Consider the following 20,015-nt stretch of genomic DNA (forward strand, 5'->3'; position numbering starts at 1 on the left):
AGGCAATGGCTCTCCCAGGAGGCTCCCCCAGGGCTCAGGTTTGCTTAGCTAAAATTAGTGAATGACTCTCTTAGACATCCTCTATTATAAAACAGAAGGGACATAGGATCCGCACAGAGTGTAAATGAAATGAGACGAAATAAAAACGGGCCTAGCGTTTCATCATCATCTCCCTCTCTCCCTCTCTGCAGTCCTTACCCTGGACTCAACTGTTTGGACACTGGGCTGGGTTCTGAGTGACTCTTCAGTTAGGAAGTTAAAGCAGAATCTACTGAAGTAAGCTGCAGACTGCTGGCGCTGGACGTTGCACCATTTCAGCTTGGTTTCATTTTCCTCCCCAGCTGGTTCCTGAAATACTCCTACAGATCTCAAACCAATGTTTGCAAGTACCTTCCCTAGTGTCACTCAGAGCTTTATGGCCACAGGCTGCAGACCTGGGCAACCAAAAGAGAGACTGATCTCCCTGCCACTACAGAATTAATCTCCTGGAATTAACCATGAAAAGGAAAAGAGAGGCATTTCCCACTGATGTTTGGAAATGAAAAGTGGTTAAGAAGAGGTAGCATAGATACCTCACTGCAAGACTATGATCAAAGGCACTTTAGAACCTCATTAATTTGGAACCTTATATTTAAAATATACAATTTGGACATAAAATATACAATTTGGACATAAATTATGCTTAACTTTTCCTTCATACTATTTAAAGCGAGCCTAAATGGTGTTCAAAGATTGCAAAGGGACCCTTAGTCAGAATAATTGTTTTATACCACTTCCGCCATTTTAATAGTGCCACTTGCTTTTAACAGTAGTTTACATCCGGTCACTGAAACTGACACTTAACAACATAGGTAAGTGGGATTAGTGCATATTCTTGAAAGAAAAAGCTGCATTGCTTTCAAAGTTATATCATTCAGACTTTTCATTAAGTTAGGTTGGCTAAAACTTTCCCAACAGTCCCCAGGCTGGTGAAGTTTTACAATGATTTACTATGCAAGCAATAGTACCTCTCTTAGGCTCCAAGGAAAACTCCAGGGGCATCAAACAAGGTTTGAAGGCAGCATGGGATAGGGATGGGGTTGCAGGTGCCTGATGGGACCACACACAACATTCCTTTCCCATATTGGAAACCAATTTAATTCCAAAACCAGCAGAAAAGCATCCCCTGAGTTTCTGGACTCTTGATGTACTACTGATCATCCACCTCTACCTCCTGTCCCCTCCAGCACAGCCTTCTCTTCCTACCTCCTTGGCCAAACTTGGTAGAAAAACTGCTGGCACCCTGCCGTCCCCTCCCTCCTTCCCTACTCACTCATTTCCCGGCAGCATTAGGACGTCCACCCTGGCACTGTGCTCACGCTGCACCTGCCTAGGTCACCAGCGACCTCCTTGCTGCTCAATCCAACAGCCCCTCTGACCAGTGCCTCTTCCTTGAAATTCCCATGGATTTTCTCCCATCTCTCCTGCCACCTCTTCCCCTTGTGGGCTCCTCTTCCTTTGCCACCCCTTAAATACTGATGTTCCCCAACATCTGTCCTTTCTCCTCACCCAGCACCCTTTCCCTGGGTGACCATGCCTACTTGCATGGCTTTACATACCTTCCACAGGCTGGCAACTCATAGGCCTGTGTCTGGCAGATCTCTGCTCCACGTGTTAGACCTGTACATCCAGCCCTCTGTGGGTCTTCCATTAGGGGTGGCCACAGACACTTGGAGCACTGAGCTGTCAGCTTTGCCCATTCTTTGTCCAGCTTTCTCACCCTCAGCCACCACAGGCCTTCTTCCAGATCCTTGAAAAACTTTAGTCTCTGCAGCCGTCTTTCCTTGCTTACAGCTCTTTGTAAGACCTCACCCTTCAGGTCTCTGGCTGTTTGACTTTCCCAGCATAATTTAAGAGCCATTATGTAACAGGCAAGCCATTTCCTCAGAGAGGCCTTTCTGGACCCCTGAGATGAGGTTAACTCCTTTGGGAACACTCACCACCCATTAACTAATCATGAGCCCAATGTATGCGAGGGCTCCCCAGGGTGGGCCATGTCTGTTTACACCACTGAACTGCAGACACCAAGGCCTGGCACATGGCTCACAGACACCTTCAGTGCCTATGGGCTGTATGAATATCCTGGGTTAAAGCAGCTTCTCTTCTGGTATCTCCAATCAGGACAAAACCTGAGTATCCCCCTCACTGCCAACCAATCATCAAGTCCTCATGATTCCACCTCATAGACAAATCTCCCTATAGTGTACCCAGGCTCCCCATCCTCATCACCATGATCCACCTGAGATACTGCCCACGGCCTCTAAAACTGCTTCCTGGCCTCTGGCCTCCCCCTTAGCCAGCCTCCACAATTTGGTTAGAAGGCTCTTTTTAAAGTGCAAATACCATCCAGCTACTCTCCTAATTAACCCCTCAATTGTTCCCTGATGCTCTTGTGATAAACTTATAAAGGCCAGAACAACCGGTCCCTCCCTGATCCTCCCTCCTGACCTCTTTCCCTTCCAACTCTCCCAACACACACTTCAGTTTTTCATTTCTGGAATGAAAACACGCCACCCTGTCTCACTTGGAACCTGAAGCACACTCTCTCCCATTTGCCGGCCAGCTCCTGTCCTTCAGAGCTCATTTATACTCTCACTCAGGGAATGCCTTTCCTGACCTCCTCCCACCTCAAATCTGGGTCAGGTGACCCTGCTACCTGCCAGTGCATACTCCAGGCACCCTTCAGCACTGTCCCATCAACACAGAGCTGGGAGTGTGTCCCTGTCCCACGGGTCTTTCTAGGCCTGACTTGGAGAGAGCACGTAACAGGAAGAGAGACCTCTGAGCCCTGGCCACCAGGCTGCGGGCTGTTCGACTGTTCCTTTCACTGAGAATGCTACTCTTGAGACCCAGCAAATAAGAAAAAGCACCTACAGAAATACCACAACAGTAGGCTTTAGGAAGCTTTTCCTTCTGGAGAGAACTAGGCTCCATCTCCACAACCCAGGCCTTGGGGGTAACTCGGCTTTTTTTGCCTGTGGGTTCCTGCCATTGTGGCTCTGGCTTTCTTGGCCTTTTGCTATGGTATTTCCCCTGGAGGAATTTCACACTGTGCAAACAGTCTTTCTCTTGGCTATTTTGGTCAGCTCAGCTGGGCCGTAAGCCAACAAAGCAGTTTCTAAGCCCAGGCTTTTCCAGTTGCCTAGCCTGGAAGAATTCAGAGCTGGTGAGGGAAAAGCATGCCCTGGCTGGTTTTAGAGAACAAAGTTGGACCTCAAAGAAAGCTGACAAATGGGATAACAGAATCCATTTGGATGAAGAAAGCAGCAACCTTGGTAGTGAAAGACTCCAAATTGTGCTGAATATTTCAATGAGAAGCAAACCTCAGTAATCACAATAACCATTATAAGGTGGGCGCGGTGGCTCATGCCTGTAATACCAGCACTTTGGGAGGCCGAGACAGGAGGATCACTTGAGGCCAGGGGTTCAAGACTAGCCTGGGCAACACAGCAAGATGCCATCTCTACAAAAAATGTTTACAAACTAGCTGGGTGTGGTGGTGTGTGCCTGTAGTCCCAGCTCCTTAGGAGGCCAAGGCGAGAGGATTGCTTGAGTCCAGGAAGTCGAGGCTGCAGTGAGCCATGATTGCACCACTGTGCTCTGGCCTGGATGACAGAGTGAGACCCTGTCTTTAAAAAATAATAATAATAATTTTAAATAAACAAATAAATTAAAACCATGGCAAAAGAGCCCAATAACAGTAAAACAAATTTCAATGGCTTTCATTAAATGAGAACAACTCTTGGCAGTGGCTTGCTTATGCCACAGGCCGAAAGAAGCAAGAAGGTGAGTAAGGAATGGAGATCTTGTCTCCACATTAACCCTTTACTGAGCCTCCCATCTCCCCTGACCCCACCATCTCAGACCCCCAGCCTCAGACAATGACCCTTAGGTATGTCCACAATTTCATCAAGAAGTTAAAATTTCCTTCATCAGCTAAGATCCATTACGTCTCCCCTTCTCTTCAAGCAAAACTCCTTGCAGGAGTTACCTATACTTACTGTCCTTAATTTCTCTCCTGCTAGCTTTTCTTAAACCTGCTCCAACCAGGCTACACCCTCCCCATGCATGCCACCAAAACTGTTCACACCACCAGACACCTCCATGTTGCTAAAAACCTAATGGCTACTTCTACTTTTTTTTTTTTGGGGACAGAGTCTCACTGTCACCCAGGCTGGAATGCAGTGGCACAATCTCAGCTCACTGCAAGCTCTGCCTCCCAGGTTCACGCCATTCTCCTGCCTCAGCCTTCCGAGTAGCTGGGACTACAGGCGCCCGCCACCCCACCCGGCTAATTTTTTTTTTGTATTTTTAGTAGAGACAGGGTTTCACTGTGTTAGCCAGGATGGTCTCGATCTCCTGACCTCTTGATCCGCCAGTCTTGGCCTCCCAAAGTGCTAGGATTACAGGCATGAGCCACCGCACCCGGCCTACTTCTTTTTTTTTTGAGACAAAGTCTCGCTCTGTTGCCAGGCTGGAGTGCAGTGGTGCAATCTCGGCTCACTGCAACCTCCGTCTCCCGGGTTCAAGCGATTCCCCTGCCTTAGCCTCCCGAGTAGCTGAGAGTACAGGCATGTGCCACCACACCCGACTAATTTTTTGTATTTTAGTAGAGACAGACAGGGTTTCACCATGTTGGCCAGGATGGTCTCAATCTCCTGACTTCGTGATCCGACCGCCTCGGCCTCCCAAAGTGCTGGGATTACAGGCATGAGCCACCGCGCCGGCCATGGCTACTTCTTAAACATCTGTGTTGCTCTGACAGTTGATTGCTCTTCCTTTTGATCTTGGCTCGCTGCAACCTCCGCCTCCTGGTTCAAGTGATTCTGCTGCCTCAGCCTCCCAGGTAGCTGGGATTACAGGGGCCTGACACCACGCCCGGCTAATTTTTTGTATTTTTAATAGAGTTGGGGTTTCACCATGTTGGCCAGGCCGGTCTCAAACTCCTAACCTCAAGTGATCCGCCTGCCTCGGCCTCCCAAAGTGCTGGGATTACAGGCGTGAGCCACCGCGCCCGGCCTCTTCTTCCTTGAAACACTTTCTTTACTTGGCCTCTAGGACACACTTGCTAGTCTCTGGCTAACTTCTCCCATATCTCCTTTGCTGGTTCTTCCTCTCCTCTCAAATTCTAAATGATTGGGTTGCCCCAGGACTCTGTCTCAGGACCTTTCTTCTGTCTACACCTGTTTCCTAGCTGATTTTGTCTAGTCTCGTGGGTTTAGAAACCAGTAAGATACAGATTCTATATAATTTTAACTCTCACATTTCTATCTCCACTTGTATATCCAACTGCCTACTGATAGCTCCACTTGGATGTATTAATAGGCATCGTAAATCTAACTAGCCCCAGCCGGGCGCTGTGGCTCATGCCTGTAATCCCAGCACTTTGGGAGGCTGAGGCAGGTGGATCACCTGAGGTCAGGAGTTGGAGACAAGCCTGGCCAACATGGCAAAACCTCCTCTCTACTAAAAATACAAAAATTAGCTGGGTGTGGTGGCGCACACCTGTAATCCCAGCTCCTTGGGAGGCTGAGGAAGGAGAATCGCTTGAACCCGGGAGGTGGAGGTTGCAGTGAGCCAAGATTGTGCCACTGCACTCCAGCCTGCACGACAGGAGCAAGACAACATCTCAAAAAACAAAACAAAACAAAACAAAAATCTAACTAGCCCCAAACAGTGCTCCCAATATTGTCCTAATCCTGTGACTCCTTCAAAATTCCCCATTGCAGTGAATGAATAATAACTTCATCTTTCCAGCTCCTCAGCCTTAAAACCTTGGGAGTTATCCTTATCTTTTTTCCACACCCTACACTTGACAGCAAACCCTCTATCTTCAAAATATATGCCCAATCTGACTGCTTCTACCACCTCCTCTGTCATTACCTAGGTCCAGGTTTCTATCATGTCTCCCATGGATTAACCTCCTAGCTGAGCTTCTGACCTTGACCCCATCAGTCTATTCTCAACACATCCAGAGTAAGACCCATAATACTTAAATGAAACCATGTTATTTCTCTGCTCAGAGGCCCCCAATACCATCCCATCTCCCACTCGAAGTAAGAGCCAAAATCTCCATTGTGACACAAAAGGCCCCTGTGTGACCTGACCTCTTTCACCTGCCCTGTCACTCTTCCTCTCTCACTGCTTTAGCCATGCTGGCTCCCTGCTGTTCCTGAACATACCAAGTATGGCCCCTGCTGAGGGTCTCTGCATTGCTCTTCTCTCTGCTGAGTTCTCACCCCAGATAGAAAAAGGCTCAATCTCCTCCCCACTCCTTCAGGGTTTTACTCAGATGTCACCTTATCATTGAGACCTTCCCTGATTACCCTGTGTAAATTGCCACCCCCCTTTTTTTCCTTATCCTCGTTTTGCCTCCTTAGCACTTCTCACTGTCTAACAAATATCTATTAGTTATTAATTGTCTCCCACTAAGATGTAAGCTTCCTAAAGGCAGGAACTTCTCTGCCTTACTCACTGATGTATCCCAGTCCCTGGCACATGGTAGATGCTTAATAATCTATATTTGTTGAATAAGTGAATGAATAAATCCTAGAGGCTTTAGAGCAGGAGAGCCTAAAGTGAGTTTAGGAACCAAAGGAGAAAAGTTGCACATTTGCATATCCTGACACTAGGTCAGGATCCACTCCACAGCTGGGTTTAGCTGACCCAGACCCTGATGGAACCCTCAACCCCACCAGTCACCTCACATGTGGGCCAGTGCAGTCCAGTCCTGCTCCTGGCCAAAAACTTCAAAGCGCACGCCTCTCATCACCACACACCAGGTACTACTGCATTTCAATGCTTCTCTCAATTGACATGCATTATTAATGCTTCTCTCCATTGACATGCATTGGCGGAGCTGGGATCGCACCACTGCACTCCAGCCTGGCGACAGAGCGAGACTCCGTCTCAAAAAAAAACCAAAACAAAAAACAAAAAAAAACAAAGCCAGGCACGGTGGCTCACGCCTGTAATCCCAGCACTTTGGGAGGCTGAGGCGGGTGGATCACGAGGTCAAGAGTTGGAGACCATCCTGGCCAACACAGTGAAACCCCATCTCTTTTAAAAATACAAAATTAGCTGGGTGTGGTGGTGCGTGCCTGTAGTCCCAGCTACTCGGGAGGCTGAGACAGGAGAATTGCTTGAACCCGGGAGGCAGAGGTTGCAGTGAGCCAAGATTGTGCCATTGCATTTCAGCCTGGTGACACAGCCAGACTCCGTCTCAAAAAAAAAAAAAAAGATAACGAAGGCACTTGAATTTGAATACCGCCTGTCTGTCTCCACCCTTAATTCTTTCCAAAACATGACTGTCATTTGCTAGTTTGCATCCTGACTGGGTCACATCCCATTGTACTGGAAGGGACTCTGGAAGTGTGTGCGGGTGGGGGCAGCCTAGGGTGAAGAGAACCTGATCAAAGCAGGCCCAAGAAACAGCATCAAGTTTTTTTGTCAAAGAATACTGGGCCTCAGAATTTTAGAGAACAGGAGAAAAAAAAGAAAGCAAGATACACTTTTTCCCCTGAAGAATCTCATTATGTGCTTTGGCACATTTATTTGTGAGTCACTCCCCACATTTATCCTGGGCCATGATCAGCGTTTTTTGTTTTTTGTTTTTTGTTTTTTTTTGAGACGGAGTCTTGCTCTGTCACCCAGGCTGGGGTGCAGTGGTGCGCTCTCAGCTCACTGCAATCTCAGCCTCCTGGGTTCAAGTGATTCCCGTGCCTCAGCCTCCAGAGTAGCTGGGACTACAGGCATGTGCCACCACACATGGCTAATTTTTGTATTTTTAGTAGAGATTGGGTTTCCATGTTAGCCAGGCTGGTCTCGAACTCCTGACCTTAAGTGATCTGCCTGCCTCAGCCTCCCAAAGTGCTGGGATTACAGGCGTGATCACTAAGCCCGGCCCCAGGCCAGAATCAGCTTCTGAAATGAGTGGTGATTTCATTTCCCCTGAGAAGACAGGGCTGGCTTACCATTTACTTTTTTGGAGGCTGGGAAATGTCTTGGTCTGTTTTCTTCTAGGCTGATCTAAGAAGATTCCTAATTATCAATTGGGAGCAGAGATATTCCACTTCCAATTACATGGCCCTGCCTGCTCACTCTTACTTCCTATTCACACTCTCTTGGAGGCCACTTTGTGATTCTACCAAATCCTATAGGAGAGGTGACAACCCCAAAGAGAAGGCTCTAGAAAGATGACATTTGGAAATGTGTACGCTAGTGTCTGCTGGCTCCTCCCGAGCCACTTTTACTCTGTGATTGAGATGAAAGGCCACCTAACTGCCTAAATCACCACAAAGGGACAAACTGGTATCTCAGAGCACTCAGCAACAAAAACAAGCAAGCTAAGCCTCTGCACTGCAATGTGGCAGGGCTTCTGGCTAGGTATAGCAAGCAATTCTGATGTGGAGACAAACAGCAGCAATGGAAATGATATGCCAATGAAGGATTCCAACAGTTGGGTCTGCAAGCATGCTTGTCCTGTGACACAAACAGCCTAGACATCTCAGCACTGCTTGGAGCTGCTCACTGGGGGAGCCTAAGAAACATCAGCCCTTTCACAACCTTTTGCTCCTGAGCAGAGCTCATCTCCCAAGAGCACATCAGCCCGCAGCCCAGTCTGACGAGAAGCACAGTATTCCCCTGTGCCAGTGGCAGCCTCAGAGCATCCTGAAAGAGCGCTTCCTAGACACGCAGTGGAAGCCATGACTTCCCCTAAGCTGCCGGTGCTGCCTCTGAACTCACGTGGAGGTTCTTTTTTCAGTGTCCCCAGGGGCAGCAGAAAAATCCGTTTTCCATTTTGGAATCTATCAAGTAGGACAAATCTGCCACCTGGGAGCATCTCCTCAAGGGCAATCTCTACTCCCTTTCCTACATGGCCTGACAATACCATCGAGTTAGAAATGTCCCATGTTGGCTAGGCACAGTAGCTCATGCCTGTAATCCCAGCACTTTGGGAGGCTGAGGTGGGAGGATTGCTTGAGGCCAGGAGTTTGAGACCAGCCTGGCATAGAGAGACTATGCCTCTATTATTTTAAAAAAAGAAATGTCTCATATTTTTACCCTCTTCACTCATCTTTCTACCTTGCTCCAATAGATTGCTGACAGAAAAGTGAGACCTCCTCCACCCCAAGGTCTCCTAAGAGAATGCTGCTAGCCAAAAAAAGATCTGCTGATAATTGAGGAACAGCATCTTTAAAAAGACACTCAACTACATTTCAGAAACATAAAGATCTAAGTGTTGGCTCTATGAGGGAAGAAATAAAGAGAAAGAACTTTTTTTTCCTCCTACAACAGGTCTAGACAACGTCACACAAGGAGTTGCACGCATATCCAAAACAAAAGCAAGGCAAAAACAAGCAAAAAAGCAACAAATGCATTCCAAAATGATGTCCATTTATCAGTCCAGAAATGTACTGGATACTGGTTTAGTTCAGCCTGTAGGTGCTGGGAAGAAATTCACAAATCCAAGTCAGTTGCAAAAAGGGAAAACTCCAGACATATCACCCAATGAACTTGTAAGAAAGCATATGAGCTTCCCTGAACAGATTTTACTCCAGGTTTGCAGCCCGCAAGGTTTAAGATCGGGCCATGAGGTTCAATCTTGTAAACTCAGAAGTGTTCACACTACTGCATCCCTAAACTCTGTAATTCTCTACATACCCTTTAAAGCAGTGTTTCTCTGCATCTTTCATTCCATAGCCATTGTCCACCTGATCCAAAATATCCTAAATTTTTCAGTGTTTGGAAGCAGGGTTTCCAATTTTTGTGTATACAGAAAAGGGGGGTGTGTGAAAAAATAAGTATTAGAAAAAGAACATGTTACATATCTATCACAGAAATGAGTGGGCAAGGTTTAGAAGATGGCTGAAACAAAGCCAATACTAAGGTCTACTGGTTGGCTGCAACAAGTTTAAAATGTCTTCATAAGGGCCCTGGTTGGGCAATACTATACTTGCTGACAGTAAGCTTGGGAACTGCCACAGACCTATAGCAAAGGACTGTTCAACTTCTCCAAAAAGCTGGTATTAACCACCAGAAGAAATAAGAAGTTCAAGGCCAAAATATCCAAATGAACCAACCACCCTACTTGCTGAAATGCCATAAAGCTTCTTTACCCCAGACATTTGCCCAAATCTTATAATTTCTTTTCTCCTCTCTGACAGACCTCCAGAGGCCCAAACTTTAATAGAATCTGAGAGAAAAAAGTGGCCAGTCTATCTGCTGTCCACAGTGATGCCAAACTCTTTCTCCCGGAGCCAGTTCTCCCCATTGGGCAGTCAGGTGAGGATCCGATTATTAACAAACTCGACTTGGGTCTCCTTGGCAAAGAGTTTCTGGCTTCAGCAGCCTAGCTCAGGGGGGTTCATAATTATGTCAGACTCGCTTTTTCTCTTGTAGTTGCTTTTAACCAAAGAGGTTAAGCCTCTGTACAACCAAGAGGAAGAACTAGAATTAGAAAACTTACCAATCGTCCCAGCCAATGATAATCCATTTCCAACAGGTATTAACGCCTGTTAGAAGCCACTCGAACACTGACATCATCAGCCCAATTGATAGGTTGTCTGATAGATTCGCCCCCTTCATCGCACACAAGAATTTAAAACAAAACAAGACACTGCAGTTATATTCATTATTGCAGACAATGGGTTTCTTTGTGTTAGTAATTGAAATTATTGCTGTGGTCTGGACTCCACCATTATTCCCTTTGCAGCCTGTGAGCTAGCCAACACTCTAAACTTTCTAGCCCTAAAAATTGTATCATCCAGAATACCAACTCAATACAGCCCTCCACTGTGAAACCTTCTGGGGTGCAGCATGAAACAGTTTTAGTGCATGCCAGTGCACCTTGAAACAGTGTCCATCTGTAACGAAATGTGTAAACAGGAAACTTGGGCCAATTCATTGTTTAAAGCAGATCTACTGGCTCATACTTTTCTCTAGGAAACAATAAGTGAACAAGAAGTAACCTCAGAAGAAGAAAGAACTTTGGGAGAACGCACTGAGAAAGGCCAGACTGAGTCCCCTTGGATGAAGCTGATTAAGAAACAAACATGACAGGATGTTGCAATCAAAACCAAGGAATGCAGTGAGGACAGGTTTCTCAGTTGCCCAGAGGAGAAAACATAGTTCCTTTTGAATTAAAATTAGAAAGCCGCTGGGAAGGAAACATAAAAAGCATGGGTAAGAGGCTGAAAACCGTAAGTCAGCAATGGGGATGGAGGTGGGTAGAGGAAGAGAGCAGGTATCTATTTTGTTTTATTTCTTCTGTAATTCCTTAAGATTGTTTGCGCCTGAGCTTTGGGACTGCAGTGGTCTCCCCCACGGGGCGTCAGGTAACAGGCTGGGAGCTCTGGCAAGAAGTTCTCAAACTTCTCACAAGTCTGCTAAGAGCTTGCAGATATCTAGCTGGAAGATCAAGGATCCAAGTGAAAACCTTAAAGGAAGGTTTTTGCCCACTCCCCGGTGAGAGGTCATCTGCCCAGGGAGTGCTCTCGTGTCCTGACACCATCGCCCGACTGGGATATATCAGTAACCGGGCTGTGGTCGATGCCGAGCAGTGCCCATCTGGTTGGCAGCGTCCCGATCTCAAGCGTTCCCTCGCCCCTCTCTGTACTCCGGGGAGCCCTGAATCGCTGGTGGGCATCTACAGTTAAGAGTGCAGGAAGGCCTCTCAGACACGGGGCGAACACCAGGGCTGTTGGCTGCCTCCTCGGAGCCGACACAGGCATAGTCCGCCCAGGCGGGAGAACGGCGTTGAAGTGGGTCAGCACCCGTCTGAGGGGTGTCAGGCCACCCCAGTGCCCGCTCCTCTCGCCGGCCCCCGGAAGCGCCGCCCTCCCGCCCGGCGGGCTCCGAGGGGGCGGGGAGTCGAACGCCCCCTTCCGGGTGCCTCCGCCCGGCTGGCCAGCCCCGCTCCTCCTCCGGGCGGGAATCCTCCCTCCCCCGCCCCTCCTGAAGCCGGGCCCCGACGCCAGGCCCAGCCCCAGGGGGGAACCCCCGGCCTCGGCTCCCTCTCCCCGCGGCCTCTGCCCGTCTTCCTGACCCTTGAGGGCCGGGAAGACCCCGCCGGCAGCGGCCGGGACCCACCGCTCATTACGACATCTTCCTCCCTGGCCTCCGCCGCCTCCGCCGCCACCGAGAGCCTGACACCGCCCGCCAAGCACCCGCCAATCCCGGAGCCCGCCACCGCCCGAGCGACGGCAGCCTTCACCAATAAGCGCTGGGAACATTGGGGACCGACAGCACTATTAACCAATCAACCAGAGGCATCTAGAGCGACGTTGATTTGACCAATAGGTCTGTGGAATGTCACTGATGGACGGTAGAGCGCACCAACCGAAAACCAATTGAATAATGAATGACATGTGCATCAGCCAATTGGAGGGAGGCAAAGTCCCGCCCACTGGGTGGTTGATGGACAGCAACAGGAAGCTGGAAGGGGAGGGGCTTAGCCGAAGAGTGCTTTTGTATTGGTCGTGGTTGACCTTCCACCCACCTCTAACCCAGGGGATGAGTGATAGATCTGCCCTGAAGCCAATCAGAAGTCCTTAGGGTGAGGCCCACAAATGTCCCAGAAATAGCATATACATTGCGCCCTAAGTCCAGTCTCGCCCAGGTGTGGCAGGAGCTTTTACCTGCTCTTCGGCAGTAGCCGGCTGCCACTCAACCCCATGCCTGGTGAGTGGAAAGCCATCAACCTTTTATTTAGTCCCTCTCTCGTTGTCGCCTGGGGAGGGGCGACTTTGTACCGTGAGGCACTGGGGTCCAGCACCATAGTGAGAGTTGGGGTTGTTTACGCGACACTTCTAAGGGGATTTTCACAATCGGTTAAGGCCCCGTTAATCCTCACATGGTTATTGCGGCGACCCCCATAGCCCACGGTCCCAAACGTGTGCATCTGAATCATCCGAAGCTCTTTCTAAAGGCAGGCTCCCCTGGCCGCCTCTCCTAATCCGACTCGGTACTTCACGGGGCGTGCCTAGAATCTGCATTTTAGCAAGGGCCTCGCGTGGACAGAATTGCACGCTTGAGTTTGAGAAGTACTGCTTGGCCTCTGCTCCACTTACCCTTACCTTCTTGAGATGAGGTAAAGCACTTGGTAGGCACTATGCGGGTAGGTTTATCTTTGCTCCCAAGTCTCTTCCGAGAACTTGGGAAGGCTGCCTAGCTTGGTGAGGGAATCCATTCTGGCTTCAGACCAGTCTGGGTTTGAAACCTACACATCCCACTAACTTAGGCAGGGTACCGAAACTCCCTGAGCCTCACGTCCTCATCAGTAAAACGAGGTTAATCACACCTACACCTTAGCGCAATGGCTTAAAAAAAAAAAAAAAAAAAAAGCCCATCAAGAGAAATACATTTTGCATACAGACCAGTACACTGCTATTTGTATGAGAGTGTCATAAAGTTTCCGAAAACAATGCTTACTACTTGTGACGCACTGATAGTTTCTATGCGTATCCTATCCTATCTTATTCTCCTTCTTGTTGATCATGACTGGCAGTTTGAAAAACACTGCTAGAAAAGGTTAGTGTGATAATACAAAATGCAGAGCAGAATACCGGGTACACAGTAATTGCTGAATAAATGTTTATTAACATAGAAAATAGACTCTTCCAGTCTTCTCCTCTCAGTGTTAGCCTTTGAAAAACAAGACTTTAGACGATAACACTCCTCTAGTAAAGATCCTTCATGGGATCCGTATCTCCTAGATAAAGCCCAAACTCCTTTCTAGGCAAAGTCCTCCCACTGTTTTTTCTTCTTAACCTCAGCATCCACCAGAGGACACACACTTACTGGTGTATCTTTCATGCTTTATCTTCTCCCTCTACCTCCGTTCCCTTCCTACAAATCCTACCCTTTTCCCTCCAGGAAAGATTCCAGGTTCCTAAACACTTACGCTTTTTTCCACTAGTTGACTTCCTATCTGACCCTTCCCTTCTGGTAAACCCCTATGCATCCATGGCCGGATGTGGTGGCTCACACCTGTATTCCTGCTTTGGGAAGCCAGAGGCAGGCGGATCACTTGAGCCCAGGATTTCGAGACCCAGCCTGGGCAACATGGCGAAACCCCGTCTCTACAAAAAAATTAGCCGCATGTGGTGGTGCGTACTTTTAGTTCTAGCTACCTGGGAAGCTGAGGTGGGTGGATCACTTGAGCCTGGGAGTTTGAACTTAAAATGAGCTATGATCACACCACTGCACTCCAGCCTGGGTGACAGAGCGAGACCCTGTCTCTCAGAAAAATAAGTAAACTCCTATGCATCCTTCAAGACCCTGCTCAAAGTCTCATACCTCGCTCCTGCCCAGCCATAGCTTCTTCCTCCTCTGTGCTGCCCTGGCACATGCAAAAGAGCTTCTCTCTCACACACTATTTCCACGCTTTTATTCTCACTTCTTACTCTCCTGCTAGACTGAGCTGTGGTAGAAGGATTGAGGCCAGCACAGAGGAGGATCAGCAGGAAATGTAAGCTGAGTTAAAGAATGAATATTTGCATACAATGACATCTGCATGACTTGTTTGTATAGTCCATACATTCTGTTCCCAGGCCATTTTTCAAGTTTGGATTGCTTCACTGTCAAACCAAGGACTCCACCCGGGTTCCATGACTCACCCGTATTAGGGTGCAGGGGTTTTGAGGGGGAGGTAGGTGGGATTGAATATCCTGCTGGGCCACTGTCAAACCTCTTCTGGGAGAAAAACTGGGGGTAGCTATGCTTCTCCTATCCTAGAGGCCCCATCATGAAGACCGCAGAGGTGAAAAAAAAAAAGTGTGCACACACGGGACGGAGGACAGGGTGTGAATACTTGGAAGAATTCTGCAGTAGTTTTGAATTATTTGATTGGTTTTGCCCTTTTAAAGGTCACCTTATCCTTGTTTTGTTTTGTTTTGTTTGTTTCTAGGCTGTCTGACTCTTCTTACTAGAGACACAGCCAAAGAAGGGGACCCTTTTTTTTTCTTTCTTTCTTTTTTTTTTTCCCAAGATGGAGTCTTGCACTGTCACCCAGGCTGCAATGCTGTGGCGTGATCTCGGCTCACTGCAACCTCCGCCTCCCAGGTTCAAGCGATTCTCATGCCTCAGCCTCCTGAGTAGCTGGGATTACAGACACGCACCACCACTCCCAGCTAATTTTTGTATTTTTAGTAGAGACAGGGTTTCACCATGTTGGCCAGGCTCGTCTCAAACTCCTGACCTCAAGTGATCCACCCACCTCAGTCTCCTAAAGTGCTGGGATTACAGGCGTGAGCCACTGCACCCGTTGGAAGGGGACACTTTCTAAGAAGAAGACCCCGTTATACTTTTGTCAGGCCCATTGGAGTCTTAGAGCTTCGTTCACAAACACCCCCACTCCCCGAACGACCACACAACTCCTCAGAGATTTCTTCTTTCAAGATGGCCCCTGTCAACAGAGAGGGAGAAGGTCAGGCAGCGGCTTGGAAATGCTTGTGCTCTCCCTGGCCACACTTTATTTATTTATTTATTTAGAGACGGAGACTTGCTCTGTCGCCCAGGCTGGAGTGCAGGGGCACTATCTCAGCTCACTGCAACCTCTGCCTCCCGGGTTCAAGCAATTCTCCTGCCTCAGTTTCCTGAGTAGCTGGGATTACAGACGCGCGCCACTACACCCGGCTATTTTTTATATTTTTAGTACAGACGGGGTTTCACTGTGTTGGTCAGGCTGGTCTCAAACTCCTGACGTCACGATCCGCCCGCCTCAGCCTTCCAAAGTGCTGGGATTACACGTGTGAGCCACTGTGCCCCGCCTTTATTTTTGTTATTATTTTTGAGACAGGGTCTCTGCAGCCTCAACCTCCTGGGCCCAAGTGATCCTCCTGCCTCAGCCTCTCAAGTAGCTGGGACTATAGGTGCGCGCCACCATGCCCAGCTAATTTTTAAATTTTTTGTAGAGCTGGGTTCTCCCTATGTTGCCCAGGCTGGTCTCAAACTCCTGAGCTCTAGCAATCCTCCCGCCTCAGCCTCCTAAAGTGCTAGGGTTACAGGCGTGAGCCACTGCACCCGGCCATGGCCACACTTGAGACTCACTAAAAGAGCTTTTAATAGATTCTGAAGTCTGGGTCCCATCCCAGGAAATTAGTATCTCTGGGGGGCATCAGCATTAAGGAGCTCCTCAGGTGATTCCAATGGGCAGCCAAATGTGGAGAAGGATTCCTTAGCCCAAAGATATCTTCCCACTGGGGGTGCCCAAGTAAAAATCAAGGAAAAGTCTGTGCCCTCCACCCCCACCCACTCCTGTCCCTCCCCTTTCTGAATTTCTCCTCTTCCTACCCTACCTGCTGCCATTTTCACAGAGCCAGGGCCAGTGGGTGGTTCTGGCTGTGTCTGTCAACCTTAGCCAGGGGCGACATCTCCTCCCTGGTGTGTCTGGAGGCAGGTTCTCTCAGTGATATTTCCCTTTTGTCTCCAACTGCTTTCAGTTTCTTTATACTCTACATTGCCACTTTCTCTCCATTTCTAACTTGCAAAGCTACACATTCTCCACCACTAAAAACCCCATGCTTTCTTGTCTACCATGGCACCTTCCGTTCCCAGCACATTGCTTGATTATAGTAGGTGCACAGTAAATGTTTACTGACTGACCGAATGACTATATCCTTTTAACACTTCTCAGGGACTTACCCCTTCTCTTTCAGGCCCAGCTTCTTCCACTTCCACTTTACTTCTCCCTCCATGTCTACCTCTGAATCCCCTTCTTTCTTCACTTTCCTGTGCTTTTCCTGCTTCCTGACATTCTCTTTGTCCTTTTTTGCACAGGATTGTCCTCATCTAATCCGTCAGTATCAGACAGTGAACATCTCTCCCCCATGATGCTGAGGGAGGGTGCTGGAGGGAAGGATGTCGAACTACAGCCTCTGCTCTCAAGAAGCTCAGATCTGGGCAGGGAACATCACACACCAGGGCTGTCGGGGGGTGGAGAGCTGGGGGAGGGATAGCATTAGGGGAAATACCTAATGTAAATGACAAGTTGATAGGTGCAGCAAACCAACATGGCACATGTATACCTGTGTAACAAACCTGCATGTTGTGCACATGTACCCTAGAACTTTAATTAAAAAAAAAAAAAAGCTTCAGATCCCTCCGGGAGCCTCCTATGAAACCACATGGCATAACTGGTGCCGTTGGTCCAGAAACTAGAAGAATATCAGGCCAGCCCCCTTGACTCTCTGTTGGTCCTCACTCATAGCTACAACCCAAGCTTTATTGTTGGTGTTTATCTTTGAAGAGTTACAGCCGACCCAGCCTTCTAAAGACTGCTTGTTTTGCCTTAAGGATTTCTCAGTAACCTCTGCTTCTCCCTTTTTCCCTCCTATGGTTTTCTATTTTCTCGTCTCTTCCCTTCTACTTATGGGGAAATCAAAATTGCGACTTTTTTTTTTTTTTTTTTTTTTGAGATAGTGTCTTGCTCTGTCGCCCAGGCTGGAGTACAATGATGCGATCTCGGCTCATTGCAACCTCCGCCTCCCAGGTTCAACCAATTCTCTTGCCTCAGCCTCCTGAGTAGCTGGGATTACAGGTGAGCATCACCACGCCCAGCTAATTTTTGTATTTTTAGTAGAGGCAGGGTTTCATCATTTTGGCCAGGCTTGTCTCGAACTCCTGACCTCAGGTGATCCACCCGCCTCGGCCTCCCAAAGTGCTGGGATTAGAGGTGTGAGCGACTTCTCCCGGCCCAGAGTTGCAGACCTTTCTAACCCGGACTCTCTCATATGCAGACCCACAAAAATATTTGATGGGACAAACACCTAGCTTGGATGAATTTGGGTTATTTTTTTTCCTCCTAGGGTCCATCAGTGATTTCAGGAATCTAGGTTTCCTCAGTCTTCTGTGAACATGAAACATTGACAGAGGCTATAAGATGTATCTCCCTGTTACACCACACCCCTGATGCACACATACAGACACACCTCTGTCTTCACTGCCGGGGATGCCACTCCTGACCCCTGCCCTAACGCGTCAACTTCCTCTGCCCCTGGTTCCCCTGTCCAGGCCGATGGCTCCCCACCAACTGCCATGGAATCTTCCAGCAAGGACATTCCACTCATCCTTCCCCACAGGGTTCTTCCTTCTTTGCTCCTTCTTTCTACTCCCAGTCTCCCTGGGGTGGGATCTGTGGAGCCTCAGGAAGAAAGGGCAGGGCCCCAGGTAAAAGGAGCCCTTTAAGGCGGAAGGCACGGGTGCCTCCTCAGCCTTTGTGTGTCACCACCAGGGGGCGCCCAATGCATTTCCAAAGCAGCTGCCCAGCGTTCACCTTACAGTAACACGGGGCTGGCAGGGAGATCCAGTTTAACAAGCAGCTATTGAGTGCCTGCTATTCCCCAGGAATGGGGCCTGCTTCATTCAGAGACTGAGAGTGGGTTCCAGCCTCTACAAAGAGACTCCTTAAAAATAGCCATTTGGGGCCAGGTGCGGTGGCTTACCCCTGTAATCCCAGCATTTTGGGAGGCCAAAGTGGGTGGATCACCTGAGGTCAGGAATTCAAGACCGGCCTGGCCAACATGGCGATACCCCATCTCTGCTAAAAATACAAAAATTAGCCCGTCGTGGTAGCGCGTGCCTGTAGTCCCAGCTACTTGGGAGGCTGAGGCAGGAGAATCGCTTGAATCTGGGAGGCAGAGGTTGCAGTGAGCCGAGATCTTGCCACTGCACTCCGGCCTGGGCGACAGAGTGGGACTCCATCTCAAAAAAAAAAAAAGACAAAACAACAAAAAAAGAGCCATTTGGGCCGGGCATGGTGGCTCATGCCTGTAATCCCAGTACTTGGGGAGGCCTAGGGCAGGAGGACTACTTCTTGAGCCCAGGAGTTAGAGACTAGAGCCTGGACAACTTAGTGAGACCCCCATCTCTACAAAAAAATTTAAAAATTAGCCAGGCTTGGTGGCTCTCAACTGTAGTCCCAGCTACTTGGGAGGCTGAGGCGGGAGGATCCCTTGAGCCTAGGAATTTGAGGCTGTAGTGAGCTGTGTTTGCGACACTGCACTCTGCCCTGGGTGACAAAGCAAAACCCTGTCTCCCTGTCTGAAAACAAAAACAAACAAACAAACACATTTGCCTCTTCAAGGAATTGGTTTCCTACCAACCAGCTCCTCTTACCTCCCCGGGTAGCAGCATCTTCTCTCTGCCTCAGCCCCTCCCCTACACTCCCCTGCTCCCCACCTTTCCTGACCCCATTGACCACAGCTCCATGTGGTGCCCAGTCTGCTTCTCTGAGTCCCAGCTGCCCACTGCAGACTAGAAGTGTCCCCAGGGACAAAGGGAGGCTGAGAATGTCCCTGGCTAGGCACTGCCCTCTCTCCCTCTGCCCGTCTCCCTCCTAGGCCCTCACTTCTGTCAAAACCACATCTCAGTCCCATTGCTAGTCTCCTGAGGGTTCCCCAGAGACCCTGAGTGTGGAGGGTGTGGGTTCAGAAGGACCAGGGCTGGGAACAGGGGCTGAAGGCTGGGCTCAGGAGCAGCACTTGTCACCTGAAAGCACTGACCCGGCTGGGAGAGACTCGGGAAGTGGGCCATGGGGGCGATAACAATAACAATAATCATATTAATAATAACACTGGGGCCCACAAAATGGCTGTGAAATGCTCGCTAATGATCACTTATATTTATAGATCTCCTTTTCCTAGACACTTCAGAGCCATTGCCCAATTAACCTCCCTAGATTCCCTAGAAGGGACAATTAACCCCATATTTTATGGCCAGGGGAAACCTACGCTCTGAGAATGCGATGGAGTTGGCTGAGGTCGTCCAGTCCATTAGTGACAGCAGAATTTGTGGAGCAGCCCTCTCTCCTTCCTTTCGTCTACATCCACATGCACTTATGCTGGGCGCGGTGGCTCATGCCTGCAGTCCCACCAGCACTTGGAGGCTGAGGTGGGTGGATCGCTCGAGCTCAGGAGTTTGAGACCAGCCCGGGCAATATGGCGAGACACTGTCTCTACTAAAAATACAAAAAAAAA

The 20,015-nt window shown here is 48.9% G+C and overlaps 1 protein-coding gene and 1 long non-coding RNA gene across 12 annotated transcripts in view; one reads left to right on the forward strand and one right to left on the reverse strand.

The window, feature by feature from the left end:
• Nucleotides 1-12,248, reverse strand: part of SP2 (Sp2 transcription factor) — a 33,824-nt gene extending 21,576 nt beyond the window's left edge. For 3 of the 9 annotated variants that reach the window (XM_054546248.1, XM_054546251.1, XM_054546250.1), the window contains exons 1-2: nucleotides 12,130-12,192; nucleotides 10,508-10,620 (exon numbers count right to left, since the gene is read on the reverse strand). Coding sequence is in view for 3 of the 9 variants with exons in the window: in XM_054546246.1 (XP_054402221.1) it covers nucleotides 12,130-12,136 (7 nt within the window). In the remaining 6 variants the exon portion in view is untranslated. Of the gene's footprint in view, nucleotides 1-5,922; nucleotides 7,001-10,507; nucleotides 10,621-12,129 lie in introns of those variants that run through there. The other 6 variants (XM_054546246.1, XM_054546245.1, XM_002834241.6 and 3 more) reach the window with 3 other exon arrangements.
• LOC103889589 (uncharacterized) overlaps nucleotides 1-17,386 on the forward strand; it is a 49,805-nt gene extending 32,419 nt beyond the window's left edge. Inside the window, exons 3-5 of one of the 3 annotated variants that reach the window (XR_008519529.2) lie at nucleotides 10,206-10,323; nucleotides 10,984-12,720; nucleotides 16,819-17,386. This is a non-coding gene — a long non-coding RNA (uncharacterized LOC103889589). Of the gene's footprint in view, nucleotides 1-191; nucleotides 677-10,205; nucleotides 10,324-10,983; nucleotides 14,450-16,818 lie in introns of those variants that run through there. The other 2 variants (XR_008519528.2, XR_653967.3) reach the window with 2 other exon arrangements.
• The last annotated feature ends 2,629 nt before the right edge of the window (nucleotides 17,387-20,015 follow it).

This window comes from Pongo abelii, chromosome 19, assembly GCF_028885655.2.
Source record: "Pongo abelii isolate AG06213 chromosome 19, NHGRI_mPonAbe1-v2.0_pri, whole genome shotgun sequence".
In the NCBI taxonomy this organism is placed as follows: domain Eukaryota; kingdom Metazoa; phylum Chordata; class Mammalia; order Primates; family Hominidae; genus Pongo; species Pongo abelii.